This window comes from Lagenorhynchus albirostris, chromosome 10, assembly GCF_949774975.1.
Source record: "Lagenorhynchus albirostris chromosome 10, mLagAlb1.1, whole genome shotgun sequence".
Lineage (NCBI taxonomy): Eukaryota > Metazoa > Chordata > Mammalia > Artiodactyla > Delphinidae > Lagenorhynchus > Lagenorhynchus albirostris.
In genome coordinates this window covers 47166891-47189564 of record NC_083104.1, presented here as the reverse complement: position 1 = coordinate 47189564, position 22674 = coordinate 47166891, and the positions used below count along the sequence as shown (strand labels likewise).

Below are 22674 nucleotides of genomic sequence, written 5' to 3'. Positions count from 1 at the left end.
GGAATACACTTGAGTCACTGCAGGTATCAATAGGACATTCCATTTTATTGCAGAGTAGTATTACATGGTATAGATATACTGCAGTTTGTTTTAACCACCTGTTGAAGGATATTTGTTTTAACCACCAGTCAGATCTTGACTATTACAAATAAAACTGCTTTTAACAGTCACGTACAGGTTTTTTTGTGAACACAAGTTTTCATTTCTCTGGGATAAATGCTCAGGAGTGCAAATACTGGGTATATGGCAAGTGCATGTTTGGTTTTATAGGAAACTGCCAAATTATTCCCCCGAGTGGCTGTAACATTTCTCATTCCTGGCAATGTAAAAGATTCCGTTCCTTTGCATCCTTGCCAGCATTTGGTGTTAAAACTTTTTTAAAAAAGCTGATAGCTGTGCAGATTTTTAACTTCCATTTCCCTAATGGCTAATGATGTTGAACGTCTTTTCATATGCCATAAATATCTGTTCATGTCTTTTGCCCATTTTCTAATTGGATCTATTTATTACTGCTGAGTTTTGAGAATTCTTTAGTCTAGATACAAGTGCTGTGTTGCATATATGATTTGCAAATATTTTCTCCCAGTCTGTAATGCTTTTTCATCCTCTTTAAAGAGTCTTTTGGAGAGAAAATTATTTTGACGAGGTTCAACTTATCATTTTTTTCCTTTTACGGAGCATGCTTTTGATATGTCTAAGAATTCTTTGCTTAGTCTTAGTTCCTGCTGTGATTTTTATTTTTTGCCTATGGCTATCCAATTGCTGCAGCAGCATTTGTTGAAAGGCTATCTCTCCTCTACTGAATTGCTTTTGCACCTGTCAAAAATCTATTGGGCATCTGTGCGTCTATTCCTGGCTCAGTATCTTATGGCTCTTTAGTATCTTTTAAAAACAACTATACTTTTCATTATGGAAAATTTCATACATATACAATAGCAGTACAATGAACTCTCAATATTCACCCAGCATCAACAATTATCACCCCTCCCTTTTTCACCGTATCTTTTTGAAGAATCCAGTTTTCTTTTTGTTTTTCTTTTATAGCCGGGCCGCTTGGCTTGTGGGATCTTAGTTCCCCGACCAGAGATCAAACCTGCGCCCTCAGCAGTGAAAGCAAGGAGTCCTAACCACTGGACCGCCAGGGGATTCTCCCAGTAGTTTTCTTACACAATATCCCATGTTTTAAACTTGTTTCTCATGGTGTGTTTTATCTTGTTCCTCTGTCTCCTGTATTTCCTGTAAACTGGCAATCAGGTCTAAGAAGCTTGATAAATTCAGGTTATACTTTTGGCTTTATTGCATTACATGCGGAGAGGCACATTATGTGAGTTGTCTCAGTCTTAGCAATGTTACATTTTGTTAAACTGATTAAGAGGTAAATGCCAACTCTCTTCATTGTTAAAGTACATCTTTCCCTGTGTAATTATTACATAATCCGGGGTGATTCTTCTGTATGGACATAAAGCATCTTCATATTCATTACCTCATAACAATTTGGTGAGGTAGATATTCTTCCTTCTGTTTAACAGATAAGGAAATCGAGGCTCCAAGAAATGAAGGCATTTGTCCAAGGAAGAGTGGCAGAATCTGACTCATAGGGTCTTCAGACTTTTAACCTGGACCCCTTCCAGTTTTCACTCTTGGTCCCTTCAGTCTGAGGAACCAGCCCTCAAGGAACTTTGGGGTTGAATTAATAACACTTATTATAATCAACACACCACTTCAATGCTGCTAGTATTAGAAAACACAATCCTAATGGTAAGGTATTTATACTCCAGTGACAGAACTGGAGTTCTGAGAATTACAACATAAAATTATCAAATAAAGAATATAGGAAGAAATAAATTTACAAATGTACAAAAGGGTACAGACTGAATGAATGATTGGTTCACTGGGAGTAAATGGGCCTGACCACTCAGAGGTGGATTCTGAATTGGTTTAATCAGAGCTTTGAAGGGCTTGGCTCTGTGTAAAAAAAACTTATGTAGTAAGTTGAATGCTGGGACAGAATGTTGTTTCTTAAGTAACAAGCTATTTGTATGTCAATAATGATGAAATGCTGATTAGAATTCAGAATGACAGTAGCACGGATAATCAGCTCAAGGGTTGGGGTTAAGGATTTTTTCCTGTTGACAAGGAAAGCAACATAGGACTGTCCTTCCATTTTGATACTCTACGTCCACTAGTTTTAAAATCCAAAGGTTGAAAAATAAATTGTTTTTCTTGGCATCATACTAATAGCTGGACATACTATTTAATAAGCCAATATTTTTTCCATTAAAACTAATATATTATCTATTATCTCCCTTAGACATTTAAAAAGCTGTTTTAAAAAGGTCTTTTTAAAGTACAAAGTTAGCTATCCACCATACTTCCTCTTACTATAAAAATGAATCTTTTGAGGTGCACTGAAGTCCTAATATTAACTTAATGAACAAACATTACATTATGCCATGTTCTAGATTTTGTTCTAGATCATGTTCTTTTATCCAACTTTACTGACAACTAAATTGTTTCATAAAGTACTTTCACATGATCCTTTTACTGAATGCTCACAACACTATGAAGTAGGCATTATACCAATATTTGATTGACAGAGAAACTGAGACTTAGAGGCTGACTTAATAACATCACAGAGCTAGTAAAAGAAAGAGCCAGGACCCAAACCTAGCTTTTCTGATTCCAAATCCAGTGTACTTAAGTTGTCCTCAAACAGCAGACTCTTGCCCATCCAACTCCATGTTTGATATGTCTTAATCATACCATCTGTAGAGACTTTCTCTAGCAGTAATACTATCTTTAAAATGTACAATGTATATATACCTTTTCAAAAATGTACACTTTTTAATACCAAGATATTTTTGCTATCATTTACAATGACACCATTACATCTTATAAAACATAACCCAATTTCTTCAGAATCTTTGATCATTCCAAGGTCCTTTTCTAGGTTCATAACAAATGGTTTGGGACAGAGTATTTAACTAGAATTTGGCTTATGTTTTTGTAGTCTTGAAAGTCTAGATTAACTTTCTTCCTCATGCAACATACTTGTCTATAAAGGGGTGATCATGATTTTTTTTTCCTTATAAAAACCATATGCTGCCATTTATCCAACAGTTACTTAAGTAGGCAGGGATTCTATTCCATTTGACACGATACTAGATTTTCTGAATCTCTGTCTTGGACTCATTGGCATTTTGGAGCCAAGGGAATTCCTCCACAGAATGGATTTTTTGTTGAAGATGAAGGTTTGAACTCTGAGAGAATTCTTTTTCAGACTCATCACATTCACAGTTTTTTTCATCTGTATGAATTTTCTGATGTACAGTAAGGTTTTTTCTTTGCCTAAAAACTTTACTACAATCATTACACCCATATGGTTTCTCCCCTGTGTGGATTCTCTGGTGGCCAACTAAATTCCTCTTAGAAGTAAAAGATTTTCTACACTTCTCACACTCATATGGTTTTTCCCCAGTGTGCATTCTCTGATGTACAACAAGGTTTTTATTCTGACTGAAGTCTTTTCCACACTCATTACATTTATAAGGTTTCTCTCCAGTATGGATTCTTTGATGTACCATAAGATTTCTACTAGAGGTAAGGACTTTTCTACATATATGACATTCATAGGTTTTTTCCCCACTGTGAATTCTTTGATGTTCAATAAGATTTCTGTTGTAAGTAAAGCCCTTCCCACACTCATTACATGCATAGGGCTTCTCACCAGTGTGGATTCTCTGATGGGCTATAAGGTTTGAGCGGTAACTGAAGACTTTCCCACAGTCATTACATTTATAAGACTTTTCCCTTGTGTGAATCCTCTGATGGCCAATGAGGCTTTTCTTCAGAATGAAGCATTTGCCACACTCATTACACTCATAGGGTTTCTCACCACTGTGGATTCTCTTATGTTCAATGAGGTTTCTGTTAGAGCTGAAAGCTCTACCACATTCACTGCATTCAAAGGGCTTTTCCCCGGTGTGGATTCTCCGATGTACGAGCAGGCTTGAATTGTAACTGAAAGCCTTCCCACAATCCTCACATTTGTAGGCTTTCTCCTGTGTATGGAGCTTCTGATGGACCATGAAACTCTTGCTCATAATGAAGGTTTTTCCACATTCTCGACATTCATAGGGCTTTTCCCCATTGTGGAGTCTCTCGTGGTCAATGAGGTTTCTATTAGAACCAAAGACCTTGCCACAGTCTTTACATTCATAGAGATTCTCTCCTGTGTGGAACCTTTGATGTAAAATGAGGCTCTTTTTCAGAATGAAAACTTTCCCACATTCATTACATTCGTAGGGCTTCTCCCCATTGTGGAGTCTCTGATGGTCAAAAAGGTAAGCACTCTGAGTAAAGGCTTTCCCACATTCAGTACATTTATAAGGCTTCTCTCTGCTATGCATCCTCTTATGGTCAATGAGGCTTGACTTAGAAGTGAAAATCTTCCCACATTTTTTACAACCAAACGTCTTCTTTTCTGTGTGAACTCTCTGGTGTAAGAGGAGGCTTTTGCTTCGAATGAAAACTTTTCCACATTCTTTACATTTATATGGGTTCTCTGTGCTGTGGAGCCGCTGATGGTCAACAAGGTAAGTGGTCTGGGCAAAGGTTTTTCCACATTCGTCACATTTATAGGGTTTTTCCCCAGAGTGGATTCTCTGGTGCAGAATGAGGCTCTTCTTCAGAATGAAAGCTTTCTGACACTTGTTACATTTATAAGGTTCTTCTCCTTTGTGGAGCCTCTGGTGATCAATGAGGTAAGCATTTTGAGAGAAAACTTTGCCACACTCATTACATTTATAAGGTCTCTCTCCAGAATGGCGCCTTAGATGTATAATAAGGCCTGAGTGCCTATAGAAGCCCTTTCCACACTCCTTACATTTATAAGGTTTCTCCCCAGTGTGGATTCTCTGATGGTTTAGAAGGTAAGCACTTTGAGAGAAGGCTTTCCCACATTCATTACATTTATAAGGTTTCTCCCCAGAATGGTTCCGTAAATGCATTAGAAGGCTTGAGCGCTGAATAAAGCCTTTTCCACACTCTTTACATTTATGAGGTTTCTCCCCAGTGTGGATCCTCCGATGGTTTATAAGATGAGAGATTTTATTGAAATGTTTACAACATATATCACATTTATAAAGCTTCTTTCCTTCAGTGCCTATTAAACTTTCAGAAAAAGCTGAATCTGAAGTTAAGCTTTCTCCAAATTCCTTCCACTTTTGGCCTCGTTTTTCTGGTGGAGTCCTTTTCTTCTTTTCTCGTTCACACAGGGAACCTTTCTTCAGTGTATCTCTTTCCCTTGTTTCATTTCCCCACTGACTTGCTAAAACTTGCCATTCATACTCTTCCTCAAAGTCAAGAACCTGGGGAACACTTCCTTGAAGTCTTTTTGATGCTCCTTTCTGAGAATCTGCTCTTTGAGATAGGCTTGACTTTGATGTTACCTCCTCATTCTCAGTCATGGTCTCCCACTCTGGTAAAAGGAATTAAAAATGCAAATATTATCATATCCCTGTGTTAGTAAGAACAAGATCTTCAAATGACTTTAAAACAAGCTAGAAGGCAACTTTTATATGCATACAAAAAGGAAAAGATTTTTGTTAAATGAGGGTATAAAGCAGAATGCTAATGACAGAATGTTGTAAATGGATTAACATAAAATTCATTCTGAGATACTTCTAAGCTCTTTGCCTTCAGGGAGCAGATGTAAACATAGAAAGGATTCTGAAAAAACAGATGCAAGGAAGAACCAGAGAAAGAACATGGGATCTTTCGTAGGTGGTTCACACCTGAGGCTCAAGAAGTTGGATGGGACAAAAAGAACCATTTGGCTTATAAAGAGCTGTCTTTTTATTTTCTTCTTGCTAGGAAGATGGGAACTCTAAAAGAAAGAAAATATACCTAAAAACTTGGAAGACAATCTTTAACTGGTGAAGTCAAGTGTATAAGCACTTTTTAATTACTTGAAAGCAATTAACCTACAGGGAAAAAAAATCCATGAAAAAGCAACTTAATGCTTAGAATTCTCCTTCCAAAATTGAGAAACAGAATTTTAAAATTCATTTCACAAAACTATCAGGTTTGGTTAGACTCCCTCACTTAATTAAATAAAAAAGAGAAGAAATACAGAACAAAATGAAAAACAATAGACATTAAAAACCATGAAAACATCTATAAAATAATGAGGCTAAACTAGTTAACCTCTTTTCTACTCTAACATTCTCAAATATTTTAAAATGTGAAATTATATATATTTTAAATGTTTTGGAAACTTATTTTCACCATCCAAATGTGAGAAAAATTATGAACTAGTTCCCCAAATTATCTAATAAGTAAAATTATGTAAATAATAGTAACATTATCTTCTATTTGAGTATAAAAACACTATTATTCTCCCTAAATAGAAAAGACATGGGAAAGGAGTGTAACTATTTTACTCTATTATGAACTTCTTTAAGTTTATGAGAGTATGAAAATGGAAAACATCCAATAAATGTTAAAGTGAACTACATTCTTAGATCAGGCCGTCATATCTCATCTCAACTGTCCCTCTCTCTGGAGTTTGGGTAGGACTGCCCATCACACTACACTGCTTCACTTGGCAGTAGGGATGGGCATGTGTCCTAGGCCTATCCAATACCAGTACTCCAGTTTCCTTGTCCACAGTGATTGTATCAAGACTGGTTTCACAATTTAAGCAGGATGCTGGTGGAAAGGAAGGTTCCCTTTCTTTAAGGAAGTAGAAGTGTTTTAAGGAATAGAAGTGTTGCAAGTGGTTAAACTGAGATGGAAAATCGTTAAGAAATGAGCAACTTTTATATACACAGTAGCTAATTAGCTGGTTAAATGATCCGAAATTTTAGTATAGAAATCAGACTATGTATGGGCCTATTGAGCTTTAAGGGACTTGGGAGAAAAATATGAGAATGAGAGAGGAAGCTGGTTACCTTCTGCAATCTTTGGTGAAGCCTGCAAGAAAAAGACAGGGTTCCCTACCTCCAATACTGCCCACTCCTCTAATCCATGTCCACTGCATTGCTAATTATCTTTCCAATAAGTATATTTGATCATGTCACTCACCTGCTCAAAACAAATAACCCTTCACTGCTTATAGGATAAAGCACAAATGACTAGAACAGCCCAAGAGTTGCCTTCACCCTATATCTGCCTATTTTTCTGGCTTCACTTCTTGTTAGTACCCTTTATGCCTGGAGACTCTAGGCAAGGAAAACTACGTAGAGATGCCCAAACATGTCATGTTTTTGCTTGCTTCTCTATCACTGCCCTTGCCCCTTTCTCTTCCCAAATTGCTCTTCCTCGTCCCAATCTGCTACCTGCCCAAACCTACAGCCTTAAAAACTAAGTACAAAAGTCACCCCTGCCCCCGGAATTACCACTGATCTTACAGAAATAAAAAAAGGATTATAAAGGAATACCATGAATGATTCTGTGCCAATAAATTGAACAACTTAAGATGAAATGGCTAAAATCGTAGAAAGACACAAACCACTAAAACTGACTCAAGACATAGAAAATCTGAATAGTTCTATAATAAGTAAAGAAATTAAATCAGTAACCAAAAAACTACCCACAAAGAAAACCCCAGGCCCAGACTGTATCACTGCTGAATTCTACCAAACATTAAAAGAATACCAATTCTTCACAAACTCTTCCAATAAATAGGAAAGGTGGGAACACTTTCCAACTCATTCTATGAGACCAGTATTACCTAGATACCAAAACCAGGCAAAGATATGACAAAAAAAGAGAAAACTACAAACATATCTTATGAATACAGACATAAGAATCCCCAACAAAGTATTAGCTAACTGAATCCAGCAACATATAAAAAAGAATTATACACTATGACCAAGTGGGACTTCTCACAGGAATGCAAATGCTGATATAACATCAGATAATCAATTAATGTAATATACCATATCAACTGTATAAGGGACAAAACTCACATAATCATCTCACAGATACAGAAAAAGTGTTTGGCAAAATCCAAAACTCCTTCATGATAAGAACACTCAACAAAGTAGGAATAGAAGGGAACTTCGTCAACCTGATACAGGACACCTACAAAAAATTTAAAGCTAACATCATACTTAATGGTGAATGATTGAATGCTTTCCCTCTAGGAGCAGGAACAAGAAAAGGATGTCTGCTCCTGCCACTTCTACGCAACAGTACTGGAGGTTCTAGCCAGGTCAATGGGGCAAAAGAAAGAAATAAAAGGCACCCAGATTGGAAAGGAAGACATAAAACTATCTCTATTTACAAAATTTGTATATAGAAAATCCTAAAGAATCTACCAAAAAACTATCAGAACTAAGTACGTTCAGCAAGGTTGTAGGATAAATATCAATATACAAAAATCAGTGGTATTTCTGTACATTAGCACTGAACAATCAAAAAACAGGAAATTAAGAAATAATAGCAACCGGAAATTCCCTGGTTGTCCAGTTAGGACTTGGCGCTTTCACTGCCAGGGCCCAGGTTCAATCCCTGGTTGGGAACTAAGATCCTGCAAGCCACACGGTGCAGCCAAAAAAAAGAGACCAATATTCCAAAAGTTAAATGGGCAAAGAACAGTACGAGGTAGTTCATAACATATGAAAAGATACTCAACCTGACTAGTAATGAGGGTGCTCATGAAACCAAATTGAAATAGCAATGACATTTCATTTTTTCACCCTCTGTAAATCCTTTCCTAAACCATCCACCCCCCCCACCCTCCCAGTTCTTCCATCTAACCAAGCTCCTACATGCTCCCGCACTCATGCATACTTTTATTATATAACATTTGTCACACTGTATTGTAATTATTTGTGTAAATGTCTTTTACTCCAACTTGAATGTACTTTATGGCAGGGGCTAAGTTTGATGTGGGAGATACTTAATATTTCTTGAATAATAACCTTCAACTCCTATTCCAATCTCTTAAATGAACATATACAAGTCTTTTACATATTGAAGAAGTATGTGCAAGCTATCTGGGAGTCTGCTTTTCTACCAGCTTATCAATGCACAGAAACTGAGTGCACAAAACTGTCAAATATGATAGTGTCACAGTCTACCCCCAGGTCAAAACACCATGGGCTGTGTAGTACTTTCTCTGTCTGGGGGAATTTGGTCGTGCCCAACTTTTAAACATTATAAATCCTTCACGGGGACTAGATTCTTTAGACACATTACTTATTTTCCCTCTTTCTGAACCATTTCCTTAAGGTAGCCTCCTCAAGTCAGAATTACTAGGTCAAAGAGCATAAACACCTTGGTATCTGTTTGCCCAAAGCCCTAACAGCATTGCAGTTAGAGCATATCTTACGTATTAAAGTTGATTCAAACTTCTCTTCCCTTAAAGAGTTGGAATAAGTAAGGAATTACATTTTATTCTTAGTTTTTAAATTTAACTCCAAATTTAACTCCTAGACCCATATGGAATCTATTTTGGCTTACAGCGTGAGGTATGGATCCATGGTGAGTGTTTTTCATAAAATTAATCAATTAACCCATAAAGCATGTTTTAAAATTCTTCAAAGAAAAGATGAATTATTGAGTAAATAGCATTAGAACTACTGAAGGCCACTTGGGTTAAAAAAAAAAAGCAAACATACAAACTGGATTCCTATGTCATTCTGTATATCAAGATAAACTTTAGATGGACTAAAGCTTAAATGTAAAAACGAAACAATGAAAATGTCTGAAGAAAATACAGGTGATTTAAAAACTAATAATTTTATGGAGAAGGAGACCACAAAGGAAAATATTGCTGTTTGACTACATGAAAGATTTTCTAAGACTTAAAAAATAATGGTAATAATAATACCACTGAAAGGCAAACAAATGGGAAAATGTGCAACATGTGACAAAGGGTTAGCAGTTCTAATAAATAAAAGAAATATGTAGAAAAAATATGAATAAGCAGAAAATGACCAATAAACATGATAACACTAATAATCAAAGAAATGAAAGAAAAATAAACAAAAGATAGTATCCTTCAGCTAGCTAGCAAAGTTTTAAAACAGTGACCAGGGCTTCCCTGGTGGTGCAGTGGTTAAGAGTCCGCCTGCCAATACAGGGCACACGGGTTCAAGCCCTGGTCTCAGATGATCCCACAAGCCGCAGAGCAACTGGGCCCATGCGCTATAACTGAGCCTGCGCTCTGAAGCCCATGAGCCACAGCTACTGAAGCCCGTGTGCCTAGAGTCCATGCTCTGCAACGGGAAAGGCCACTGCAATGAGAGGCCCGCGCACCTCAATGAAGAGTAGCCTCTGCTCGCTGCAACTAGAGAAAGCCCGTGTGCAGCAACAAAGACCCAACGCAGCCAAAACAAAATTAAAAAAAAAAAAAAAAAAACCCAAAACAGTGACCAAATCATAAGCACATACAGGGGAAATGGGCCCTCTTGTACTCTTTTTGTAGAAGTGTAAATTGGTACATCATTGATAGAAAGCAGTTTGGGAATATGTATCAAAATATAAAATCTACAAAATGTTTGACCACCACACCATAGCTGAGATACTAAAAGACATATTCTCATATATGTAAAAATATATAGTATAAATTACTATGAACAATAAAAAATTTACTAAGGTTGCTGGGTACAAAATTAACATACAAAAATTAAATATTTTTATGTATGCAAACAATGATCAATTAGAAAACATCAGAAAAGTTTCCTATTTCAAAGAATCAATGTAACCAGAATATGTAAGATCCACCTGAATGCAATTTTAAAACAGGCCTGAAACAGACAAAGGCAGTATGAACAAATGGAACTATATGTAATGTTCTTGAATAGAAATTCAGTATCATAAAGCTGTCAATGTAAAGCATGATACTCAGACAATGAAATACAAAGCTACTTCCTTCATGGCCTTTCCTAATCCCCAGGAACTGGTACTGGTTGTTTTGTCTTCTTCATTTCCATCTCAAGAGGCTTACGTCACTCTATTACCAATTATTTTACTCTGCCTTGTTTATTCTTTTTATGTTCATCTCCCAAATCATGCTACTTAAGGGCAGAATCACGTCATTTCCATAGTTGCCATTACATGGTAGGTGTTTAATGTTTGTTGGAAACATAAATGGCAAACAGTTTTTAAAAAAATACTCTTGTTATTAATCAAAGAAATCCACTAGAGAATAAAGATATTATAACTTAAAAAATTATATTAACAATAATTTAAAAGAATGGGACTACTCAGCAGCAATGAAGGCAGAGCCAAAGGAGTGGTTCTCACGTACAGCTGGTAAGAGCAGAGAGGACTGAGATCACTATGGAAAGCAGTTTGGCAGTATGAAGCAAGAGCCTTAAAACAATTCAAACACTTAGGCCTAGTAATTCTACTTCTAAAAAATAATGAGAAATTAAAAAAACAAAAACAGGGGCTTCTCTGGTGGCGCAGCGGTTGAGAGTCCACCTGCCGATGCAGGGGATACGCGTTCGTGCTCCGGTCTGGGAGGATCCCACACGCCGCGGAGCGGCTGGGCCTGTGAGCCATGGCAGCTGAGCCTGCGCGACCGGAGCCTGTGCTCCGCAACGGGAGAGGCCACAACAGTGAGAGGCCCGCGTACCACACACACACACAAAAAAAAAACCTTAGGCATAGAGATAGATTATTATTATGGCAATTATTTAAAATTAAGAAATGGCTAACTAAATTATGACACAAATTACGCAGCCAATACAGATAATTGTTGCAAAGACTTTGTGATAATATGAGAGTGAGGTGACTGCAAAGAACGCAAGCTATAAAACTGTATATATTCATAAATACACACTCTCAAAACAATGTAAAAAACCTCAAACACACAAAAAAAGCCAGAAAGGTAATATATCAAAATTTTGATAGTAGCTGTTTGCAAATAGTGGATTAAAAAAATTTTTTTTCTCCTAATATTCTGTGTTTTCCAAAATAAGTATGCTATACTATGTTCATAATCAGAAAAACAAACAAAAGCTGGGACTTTCCTGGTGGTCCACTGGTTAAGAATCTGCACTTCCACTGTAGGGGGAAGAAAAAAAGAAAAGAAAAACAAACAAAAGCTGATGAAGTTGTGGGGGAGGGAGACGCAACAGGGAAGAGATATGGGGATATATGTATATGTATAACTGATTCACTTTGTTATAAAGCAGAAACTAACACACCATTGTAAAGCAATTATACTCCAATAAAAACGTTAAAAAAAAAAAAGCTGATGAAGTAAAGGTAAGAATTATGGAAAGAAAGTGTCCTTACCTAAGGAAGTCACATTTCCATAATTCTCCAGCATCACATCCCAGTACAAAGCCCTCTGAATTGGGCCCAGACATGCCCATTCCTCTGAAGTGAAGCATACTGATACCTCCTCAAACATCACCAATTCCTGAAATAACAGGTATGTGTGAGATTATCCATGCCCAGGAAGCTCCCCTACTGAAAGGTCCCTTTCATTTATGGGGAAGACAGGTTGTGAGGGCATGAGGTGGGCAAGGGATACCAGGGAGACATAGGAGACCCCACATGAAGTCTGCCTTCCAATAGCATCGATCTTGATTTAGAGATGGGAGCTGACTGGACACCCAAGCACAAGGATGAGAGATACTCCAACCACAATTAGGATACTTCAGCCACAATGAGATAGTGCAGATAGGATCTTAGGAAGAAAAGAGGATGCAAATCTTACCTGGGGCTGGGCTGTCAGGAGCATGAGAGCCATTAATTGATTTCTTGGGTTCTCTTCCTGGGAAAGGGCAGAAGCTTCAGGAGCAGGAGAATCTGAAGGAGAAAAAGCTGCATATGAGATAACTGTTGTTCCTGCCCACTACTCCAAGTCCAATATCTTTATCTTCTATAAACAAGGAATTCAAAAAGACACAGAGCTCCCAGAACTAGGCAACGATGGCTATAAAATGACCTACAAATATTTTCTGACCCCCACGTGCAGGGCTGGAAGAGCACAAAGAATAGCAATAAGAATGGATAAAGGGGGACTTCCCTGGTGGCACAGTGGATAAGACTCCGTGTTCCCAATGCAGGGGGCCCGGGTTCGATCCCTGGTCAGGGAACTAGATCCCACATGCATGCCACAATTAAGAGTTCACATGCCACAACTAAGGAGCTGGGGAGTCTCAACTAAGGAGCCCCACGAGCCACAACTAAGGAACCCGCGAGCCGCAAATAAGACCCAGAGTAACCAAATTAAAAAAAAAAATTTTAATAAAAAAAAAAGAAAGGGCTTCCCTGGTGGTGCAGTGGTTAAGAATCTGCCTGCCAATGCAGGGGACATGGGTTTGCGCCCTGGTCCCGGAAGATCACACATGCCGCAGAGCAACTAAACTCGTGTGCCACAACTACTGAGCCTGCGCTCTAGAGTCTGTGAGCCACAACTACTGAGTCCACGTGCTGCTACTACTGAAGCCCATGTGCCTAGAGCCCGTGCTCCAACAAGAGAAGCCACCACAATGAGAAGGCCACGCACCGTAATGAAGAATAGCCCAGCTCGCCGCAACTAGAGAAAGCCCGCGCACAGCAACAAAGACCCAACGCAGCCAAAAATAAGTAAATGAAATAAATAAATTAAAAAAAAAAAAAAAAGAATGGATAAAGGGTCAGAGGGACCCAGGAAAGGATAAGAGGGAGAACAGGAAAGAGCTTGGTACCATAAGGGGTTCATATAAGGGCAGGAGAGGAAGCAACTATCTGGGAGTAGGGAGATGAGCCACAGTAAGAGTCCTGAGAAAAGTCCAAAGTCATAGCCAGTAAGTTACCATGTTGAGGATCTTGGAGCAAGTTGAACACCACTGGGTCAGTAAGAGGATTTGAGCGAATTTCAGCTGATATGTGGCTGCCAGTGGGTGCATGAGGAAGTGCTATTCCTGGAGTGCTCAGACCCTCCTGGAGACTGTCCTGATCCTGGACAAGGACTGGAACCTGGGAACAAGCAGAACAAAATAAGCTGACTCTTCTTGTACCTCCAGAAAATGGACTCACCTAACATGGACCTCTTTCTGCCCGTAATCTAGAACTGTGAGATGAGAGTGACCCACCTCAAATATGGAGCATCAAAACAGCAGTAAAGCTTTGCCTTGAGAACAATGGAGCTGCCCTCTAGCCCCACTCATGGTACTGGTGACCTCTCCCAGAGGAGACTGAACACAACGGTGGAAACAGAAGCCAGACCTGGGTGTGGGTTAAGGAGGGAATGGGAAGTAACAAGCAATTAAGAGCTTCAGACCTCGTTTTAGATTACACCTGGGTTCAATACACTCTTCTACTTATTTACCCCTTTACTTATCCCTTCCTGCTCCAACAGAAGGAACACTAGAAGTCTAGACATTTGCTTTTGTTGCTAACTAGATGTCTCACCTAAGACAATGTAGTGAACCTTTTCCTGCCTCCATTTTCTTATCTCTCAAATGAGAAAGATGGATTAGTGATTAGTACTGAAATATGTAGCTCTAAATTCTTCATTTTTATGATTTAAACAAATAAGCCCATCCTTGGTATCACTCCCAAGTTATATTCCAGACTTCTTATATAGAAATGTTTCTAGTGGGCTCCAGATTGACAGAAAGAGATCTGACACATACTAGAAACTATATCAAGATCCCAATTTAATAGCCAAGGATATAAAATCTTATCAGAGGCAAATATCTCAACCCAATCCCTTGGCTCACAGAATCCCCAGTAGGGGAAAACATGGGGAGGTCTTGCCAGATCTAGAAAGCTTCATTCATGCTTTCCCACTGCCTTTTATACTTCAGGCTTACAACATCACTCCAAACATACTTATACAAACAATACATATGTTTCTGTTTAGAGGAACACTTACAAATATTACGTTCTTCAGATTCTTGAACCAAACTCAGCATTAGCAAGCATCACCCAAGGAGGCAAAGTAGAGTCAATGCCTTGTGTTGATTCTGAATTGGCCCAAAGACCCCAATCATAAATCCATTTCTCTCAAAATACATTCTGTGGTCTGAACAGCTCATGAACCTGTTTTAATTAGCATTAGGGTTGCTATTGTGTTATTGTTAATGAAAATCACAGCATCATCCTCTATCCCCTCTGTCCTGGGCCTACTCCCTCCTTCCACCTCAAACTCTTCCCCCTTCCCCTTTCTCACTTTTAGTGCTGGTCCATCGAGGTCTTTCTGCAGCTCCTCTACCAGGGCCACTGCCTCCTCACCACTCCCGGGGCGATGGATCTGCACCCAGGTCCGTATCTCTCCGGGCAGGATGCTCAGGAACTGCTCCAACACCAGCAGCTCAAGGATCTGTGCCTTGGTGCGTGCTTCTGGCCTCAGCCACCGGCGACAGAGCTCCCGGAGCCGGCTCAGTGCCTCCTGGGGTCCAGATGTCTCATGGTAACGTAACTGTCTAAAGTGCAGGTGGGAGGTCTCCCAAACAGAGGAGCTGCTCCCTTGGAAGCTGGTTCCCCACTTCCAGGTATCATCCTTCCCTTTAACAAGGCCCTCTTGTCTCAGAGCACTGTGGGCCCAATTTTCTCTTGTCATTGTTGTTATTTAAGAAAGGCTCCTCTCTAGGTCCCCTTAATCCTTGCTTGCTTTCTTCCTTAGAGCTTGGAGAACATCATCTATAAGACCTCAAGAAATCATTGTTAAAGTTAACCCAGAGAAACAATCAGGTTTTCCAGACCCCAGTTAGCTCTCACTAATGAAGAAACCTCCCTGAATGCAAAGTTCTAGATTCTGGGCCATGCCTCCTCTAACAGAGAAGCCCGGGCCCAAGGCTCTAGGGACACTAATACGCATGTTACCCAGACCATTGCTGATATCAAAAACATGAAATTCCTTTGGTCTTTTTTTTTTTGGCCACGTGGCATGTGGGATCTTAGTTCCCCGACCAGGGATCCAAGCCGCGCTCCCTGCAGTAGAAGCACGGAGTCTTAACCACTGGACGGCCAGGGAAGTCCCTCCTTTGGTCTTTATTCACAGTTTCTCTTCCACCTAATTACAATAAATCCTTTATCCACCATTCTAACAATGGGCATCCTGGCTACTCCTGTGTGACCTTGAACAAGTTACCTCACTTCTAAGTCTCAGTTTGGTAACCTGTAAAATAGGGGCAACAACAATTCCTATCTTATGGGCTTGTTGTAAGAAATTGATGTGAAATACATTTCAGGCTTTTGAATAGTGCCTGGTATATGGATTCAAATATTAATCATTATCTTTCTGCAACTAGCACCCTTTCCTATGTTCTTAGGCTTCTGCTTTCTAGAAATAGTGCGTTTTTTAGAAATAATATGTCTCTTTCTTATTACAAAATGGAAAGTCTGTAAAACCAGAAAACACATACAAAACCAAAGAACAATCACTGCTGTTGTTCTGGACTACATTCTTCCAGTCCTTTCTCCAACGGGCAATTTGGATCACAAAACTGGATCCAACTGTACTGCTCCATAATTTCACACACATTGTGTTGTAAACACAATATCAAATATTCTTCATCATTATTTTCAAGAGTACATCAGCCCATGGGACTTTCCTGGTGGTGCAGTGGTTAAGAATCCACCTGCCAATGCAGGGGACATGGGTTTGAGCCCTGGTCCGGGAAGATCCCACATGCCGTGGAGCAGCTAAGCCCGTGTGCCACAACTACTGAGCCCGTGTGCCACAACCACTGAAGCCTGCGTGCCTAGAGCCCGTGCTCCACAACAAAGGGAGGCCACCGCAGTGAAAGGCCTGCGCACCGCCGGGAGTAGTGGCCCCCACTCGCTGCAGCTAGAGAAAGCCCGTGTGCAGCAACGAGGACCCAGTGCAGCCAAAAATAAATAAATTTATTAAAAAAAAAGAATATATCAGCCCATTCATACTTTAGTCCTCTGTTGTTAGACGTTTAGATTTATATTTTTTTCCTATTACAAATGCAGCTGCAATGACCATCTTTGTTAATGAATTTTTGGTTACATTTCTGCTTACTTCTTCAGGAAAATTTCCCAGAAAAGAAACTGTTTGGCTGAAAGGTACAAATACTTTAAACTTTTAAGGTTGTAATAGTTACGTTACTATCAGTAACATATAAGAGTGCCTCATTAATTTTATTTAACACATGGACCCTTAAAATTCATGCTTATAATGGAGCAGAGGAGGCCAAAATATAAACATAATTTCAATATAATGTGTGAGTACAATTAATAGGAGGACATATAAGCACAGTAAGAATTCATGAACGTAATTTTGGGTTGGGCTGTAAAGAAAAAAAGACCACTGGAGTATTAGAAAAGCCATTCCAGGAATAAAGAAACTGTAATTTCAAAAGCAAGGGAGAGACAGCACATATAGCTCTGTTAAAAAGATTCTTTGCAAATCAGAGAAGGAAGTAAACTTTGAGGTAATTTTGTAGAATTAGAGTGAAGAGGTAAACAGAAGCCAATTCTAAAGGCTACTGAGAGGCAGCCAGAGGCATCCCAAGTAGCCAGAGTGGCACTGTCAAGCTCCTTCCACAGGAATTACACTCAGCATTTCAGCACCAAGCCACTGTAGATTTAACCTGTGTCTGTGAGCATCTGTGCTTTATCTATTTTTACTTTGTGCATCTGTTAGCAAGACGTGTCCTAAGGGAACTGCTTCTTTGCTTTACATCATTTCAGCTTATGAAAGGTTTCATAAGAATACTCTACTTTCAGGGACTTCCCTGGTGGTGCAGTGGATAAGACTCCATGCTCCCAATGCAGGGGGCACAGGTTTGATCCCTGGTCAGGGAACTAGATCCCACATGCGTGCTGCTACTAAGAGTTTGCATGCCACAACTAAGGACCCTGTTTGCCACAACTAAGGAGCCCACAGGCCGCAACTAAGGAGGCTGCCTGCCGCAACTAAGACCTGGCGCAACCTAAATTAACAAAACAAAACAAAAACAACCCTACTTTCAGACATTAGGGGAAACCTGTAGTCTAAACAAATAATTAAAGTTCTAAATTAAGTAGTAGTAGGGATAGAACAATTGAGAAAAACTGAGCAGTTCTTTGGTAACTGATCTGGGGTGATGGAAAGGAATTTAAAAAAAGGATTTCTATCCCATGTTCACAGATAGGAAGACTCAATATTGTCAACGTTTCAGTGCTTCTCAACTTCATCTATAGATTCAATGCAACTCCAATCAAAATCTCAGTAAGCTATTTTGTGGATATTGACAAACTGATTCTAAAGTTCACATGGAGAGGCAAAAGACCCAGAATAACTAACACAATATTGAAGAAGAAGAACAAAGTTGAGGGACTGACACTACCCACATCAAAACTTTCTAAAAAGCTACCGTGATGAAGTCAGCATGGTACTGGCAAAATTGTAGACAAATCAATGGGACAGAATAGAGAGTCCAGAAATAGACCCACATGAATAGTCAACTGATCTCTGAAAGAGAGTCAAGGTAATAAAATGGAGCAAATATAGTCTTTTTTGGCAAATGGTGCCGGTACAACTGGACATTCACATGCAAAAAATGAATCTAGACACAGACTTTACATCTTTCACAAAAATTAACTCAAAATGGATCAAAGACCTAAATGTAATATGCAACACTATAAAATTCCTGGAAGATAACCTAGGAGAAAACCTAGATGATCTTGGGTATGGTGATAGCTTTCTAGATACACACAAAAGGCACGATCCTTGAATGAAATAATTAATAAACTAGACTTCATCAAAATTAAAAAATTCTGCTCTGCAAAAGGCAATGTCAAGAATGAGAAGACAGGGCTTCCCTGGTGGCACAGTGGTTGAGAGTCCGCCTGCCGATGCAGGGTACATGGGTTCGTGCCCCAGTCCGGGAAGATCCCATATGCTGCGGAGCGGCAGGGCCCGTGAGCCATGGCCACTGAGCCTGCGCATCCGGAGCCTGTGTTCCGCAACAGGAGAGGCCACAGCACTGAGAGGCCCGCGTACCGCAAAAAAAAAAAAAAAGAATGAGAAGACAAATACTTCCAAAAGACACATACTATTATCCTTCCTTTGTATATTTTATACAAAGAACTCTTAAAACTTAACAATAAGAAAACAAACAACTCAATTAATATATGGCCCAAGGGGGAATTTCCTGGTGATCCAGTGGTTAGGACTCAGAGCTTGCACTGCCAGGGGTCTGGGTTCAATCCCTGGTCAGGGAACTAAAATATCACAAGCTGTGTGACAAGGGAAAAAAAAAAAAAAGTTAAGATAAAATGACTCAAAGACCTAAACAAATACCTCACCAAAGAAGATATACATATTTCAAATAACTGCATGAAAATATGCTCCACATCATATGTCATCAGGGAAATGAAAGTTAAAACAATGAGATACCTTACGTACCTATTAGAATGGCCAAAATCCAGAACACTGGCAACACCAAATGCTGGTGAAGATGTGGAGCAACAGGAACTCTCATTCATTGCTGGTGGGAATGTAAAATGGTACAGCCACTATGGAAGACAGTTTGGCAGTATCTTACAAAACTAAACATAATCCTACCATAAATTCTAGCAATTGTGCTCCTTGGTATTCATCCAAAGAAACTGAAGACATACATCCACACGAAAACCTGCACATGGATGTTTACAGCAGCTTTATTCGTAACTGTCAACACCTAGAATCAACCAAGATGTCCTTCAATAGGTGAATGAATAAACTGTGGTACATCCAGACAATGGAATATTATTCAGTGCTAAAAAGAAACAAGCTATTACGCCATGAAAAGATACAAAGGAAGCTTAAATATGGACTACCCAGTGAAAGACGCTAATTTGAAAATCTAATATACTGTACAATTCCAACTATATGACATTCTGGAAAAGGCAAAACTATGGAGACAGTAAAATGATCAGTGGTTGCCAACGGTTGGAGAAGGAAGGGATGAGCAGGCAGAACACAGAGGATTTTTAGGGCAGTGAAACCATGCTATATACTAAAATGGTGGATACATTATACAAATCATTATAAATCTGTCCAAACCCATAGAATATATAAACACAGAGAGTGAGCCTTTATGTAACCTATGGACTTTGGGTGATTAAAATGTGTCTGATACAGGTTCACCAACTGCAACAAAAGGTACCACTCTGGTGGGGGATTTTTTTTTTTTTTGGATTGAAGTATAGTTATTACACAATGTTGCATTAATTTGTGCTGTACAGCAAAGTGATTCAGTTATACATAAATATACTCTTTTTATATTCTTTCCCATCATGGTTTAGCACATGATATTGAATATAGTTCCCTGTGCTACACAGGAAGACCTTGCTGTTTATCCATTCTATAAATACTAGCTTGCATCTGCTAATCCCAAACTCCCACTCCATCCCTCCAGTGGTGGGGGATGTTGATATGGGGGGACGCTATGCAAGAGAGGGGGCAGGGAGTATATGGGAAATTTCTGTATTTTCTGCTTAATTTTCCTGTGAACGTAAAACTGCTCTAAAAAATAAAGTCTGTAAGTAAATAAAACCCGGGGCGGGAAGAGAAGGATTTCTAAATAATTTTCTACAGTAAATTATCAGAATTCTATTTACTCTTACTTTGCAGATAGATACAAATAACAAATCCTTAAACATACATTTTGTTTGCTTCTCACAAAAGGTTTGTGAGCCACACGTTAAAAAGAACAAAAGAAGCCTCAAAGGAACTAAGTGATTCACTCAAGGCCACTCTGTTATGGGAGCAAATTCTGAACTCAGGGATTCTAACTCCAAAAGTCCAAAATAACTGCATCTAAGAAAAGACTTCTGAAACCCAAACAACTATTCTAAAGCAATGGTTTAGAATAATAATGACAACAATTCATTATAAAGCTTTAATCTGGCAAGCGGTAAAACGAAAATAACCATACGTAGTCACTCGCAGGTTGGCAATGACCTTTCTTGCAAAAGACGGCGTTTACGCTGAGTTTACCATCTTAGTGCTTAATGTGAAAATACATTAAAGCAATGGTGGTACGGCTTGTCTAAGTTTGCTTCTTAATTACCATTATATTACAAAATTAAAAGATGAGAACCGGTCCATACCTCAAAGGGAAAAAAAAAAAAAGCCCCCGTTAGTCTGGGAGCCCCTGCTCCAGGGAAGTCTCAAGCTGTTTCTCAGCATCAGTCTCAGAGAAGATGGGAAAAGAGCAGAAAAGCCTGAGCTGGGGAACCTGACTACTGAGGGCGGTGTTCTCAAAGGGGCAGCACATTCTACTAACTCGAGGGCCGGTCCACAGACACTCAGACTCAGGGGCTCTGTCTTCAATACCTTCCCCAAGCCGCAGCCAAGGCGTCCACCTCAACACGGAGCGGAGGGACCGCCCTGGGGGTAAGGGCCGGTGAGGGGTCGGCGAAGGCTGCGCTGCCCTGGCGAGCTCAAGCCGCACCCCGGGCCGCCCTCCCCGCGTGCCAACCTGACCCGAGCCCACCCCGCTCACCGGGGGCTCCCGCAGCGGCTCCGGCCTTGGGGACCGCCGCCTCGGCGCCGGGACGCCGGGAGATGACACGGGAACTGGACGCCACAGCACCTGAGGCCCCAAATAATGGCTGACCCGCGGATACCGCGATTTCCGGTCGCTCACCCCACCTCCCAGTGCCGGCTCTCTAGGAAGCCATAGCTCTATGGTTCCTAGTTTTTCCCGGCGAAGGCGAAGAAAAGCGGAGCTCCTGGACCCTTGGGTCTTCATTCCTCCCAAGCAAAGAGTAGGCGTAGCTGTGTTCCGGAACACAAGGATCAGCGGTGAATCACACGGTTCAGGCCCTCAGGACGCTTGTTGTCTCCTGAAGGAACGGAACCTTTTTGTTTTAATTTGCAGTTCAACTGAGGTTGATGGGGAGTAATTCTTCCTATGTCTGAGTGACTTCGTGGGTGACTTTTCCAATCTATTCTTGAACCCGGAGCAGTTCTCACTGTAAATAACATGGCTTATAAATGACTCCCTTGTGAACTGGCTTACTGTCGAGTATCTCTTGCCCAGATGACGAGATAATGGAGCTCTGGTGTTAAATATTAATCAAGCTGAAACTGCGATAGAGAGACACTGCCTCTCTGGAATGAGAAAGTTGTTGCAGTTGTCCATCACCCTGGGTAAAGTTAGGTCTGTGTAAAGGAAACTGAACTCTGATTCTCTCTTTGATGCTTAGATATTTTAAGTTTGGGCTCCTGGAGTCGTCAACCCCTATATAAGACAGACCAGAAAGAAGCTCCAAGAGGGTGTTGCAGGAGAGGGAAATGTCATGTCCTGGGACCCACAGGAGCCCTTAGGATGGACCATGGCCAAGTGAGGGTCCTTGGGTTGTGCAGGAAAAAATTCAAGAGCTCACCAAAGAAAAGTGAAAGCAAGTTTATTTAGAGCAATACACACTCCACGGGCCGAATGTGGACTGTCTCAGAAAGTGAGAGCGGCCCCAGGGCATGGGGCTGTAGTTTTTATGGGCTAAGTAATTTAATATGCTAAGGAATGGGAGGAATATTGCTGTTACCAGAAGGAATATTGCTATTTCTCGGAAGGGTGGGGATTTCCCAGGAATTGGGCCACTGCCCACTTTTTGGCCTTTTCTGGTCTGTCTGGGAACTGTCGTGGCTGAAGGGGCATGATTTTTAGTATTACAATGAAGGTATAATGAGCTAAAGGTCAATGACCAGACTTTTCTCAAAGCTACCTTGGTTACCAAGCAGGTTCTAGCTGGTCTTTATCGAATCCAAACAAC

The 22674-nt window shown here is 40.0% G+C and overlaps 1 protein-coding gene across 4 annotated transcripts; it reads right to left on the bottom strand.

Moving 5' to 3' along the window:
• Positions 1–24: 24 nt before the first annotated feature.
• On the bottom strand, positions 25–21511 carry ZNF197 (zinc finger protein 197). Of its 4 annotated transcripts, none has more exons than XM_060162312.1 (7): positions 21402–21511; positions 19319–19400; positions 15131–15600; positions 13770–13932; positions 12686–12777; positions 12259–12385; positions 25–5479 (listed from the first exon to the last, which is right to left on the bottom strand). In XM_060162312.1, the coding sequence occupies exons 3-7, from the start codon at positions 15518–15520 to the stop codon at positions 3162–3164; spliced, it is 3090 nt and encodes a 1029-aa protein (XP_060018295.1). In that variant the 5' UTR covers positions 15521–15600; positions 19319–19400; positions 21402–21511; the 3' UTR covers positions 25–3161. The 4 variants fall into 4 exon arrangements, with proteins under 4 accessions (XP_060018295.1, XP_060018294.1, XP_060018293.1 ...); XM_060162311.1 differs by having other exon boundaries at positions 15131–15609; positions 19319–19428; positions 21402–21510; XM_060162310.1 differs by having other exon boundaries at positions 19319–19428; positions 21402–21510.
• Between the last annotated feature and the right edge of the window lie 1163 nt (positions 21512–22674).

What these genes read in the sequence shown, in the direction of transcription:
- ZNF197 (XM_060162312.1), bottom strand. Translation starts at nt 15,520, where the DNA reads ATGACAAGAGAAAATTGGGCCCACAGTGCTCTGAGACAAGAGGGCCTT. An exon ending in TCGATGGACCAGCACTAAAA is followed by an intron (nt 13,933 to 15,130) that starts GTGAGAAAGGGG and finishes GCTTGTTCCCAG; the next exon opens with GTTCCAGTCCTTGTCCAGGA. An exon ending in TCCTGACAGCCCAGCCCCAG is followed by an intron (nt 12,386 to 12,685) that starts GTAAGATTTGCA and finishes CTGTTATTTCAG; the next exon opens with GAATTGGTGATGTTTGAGGA.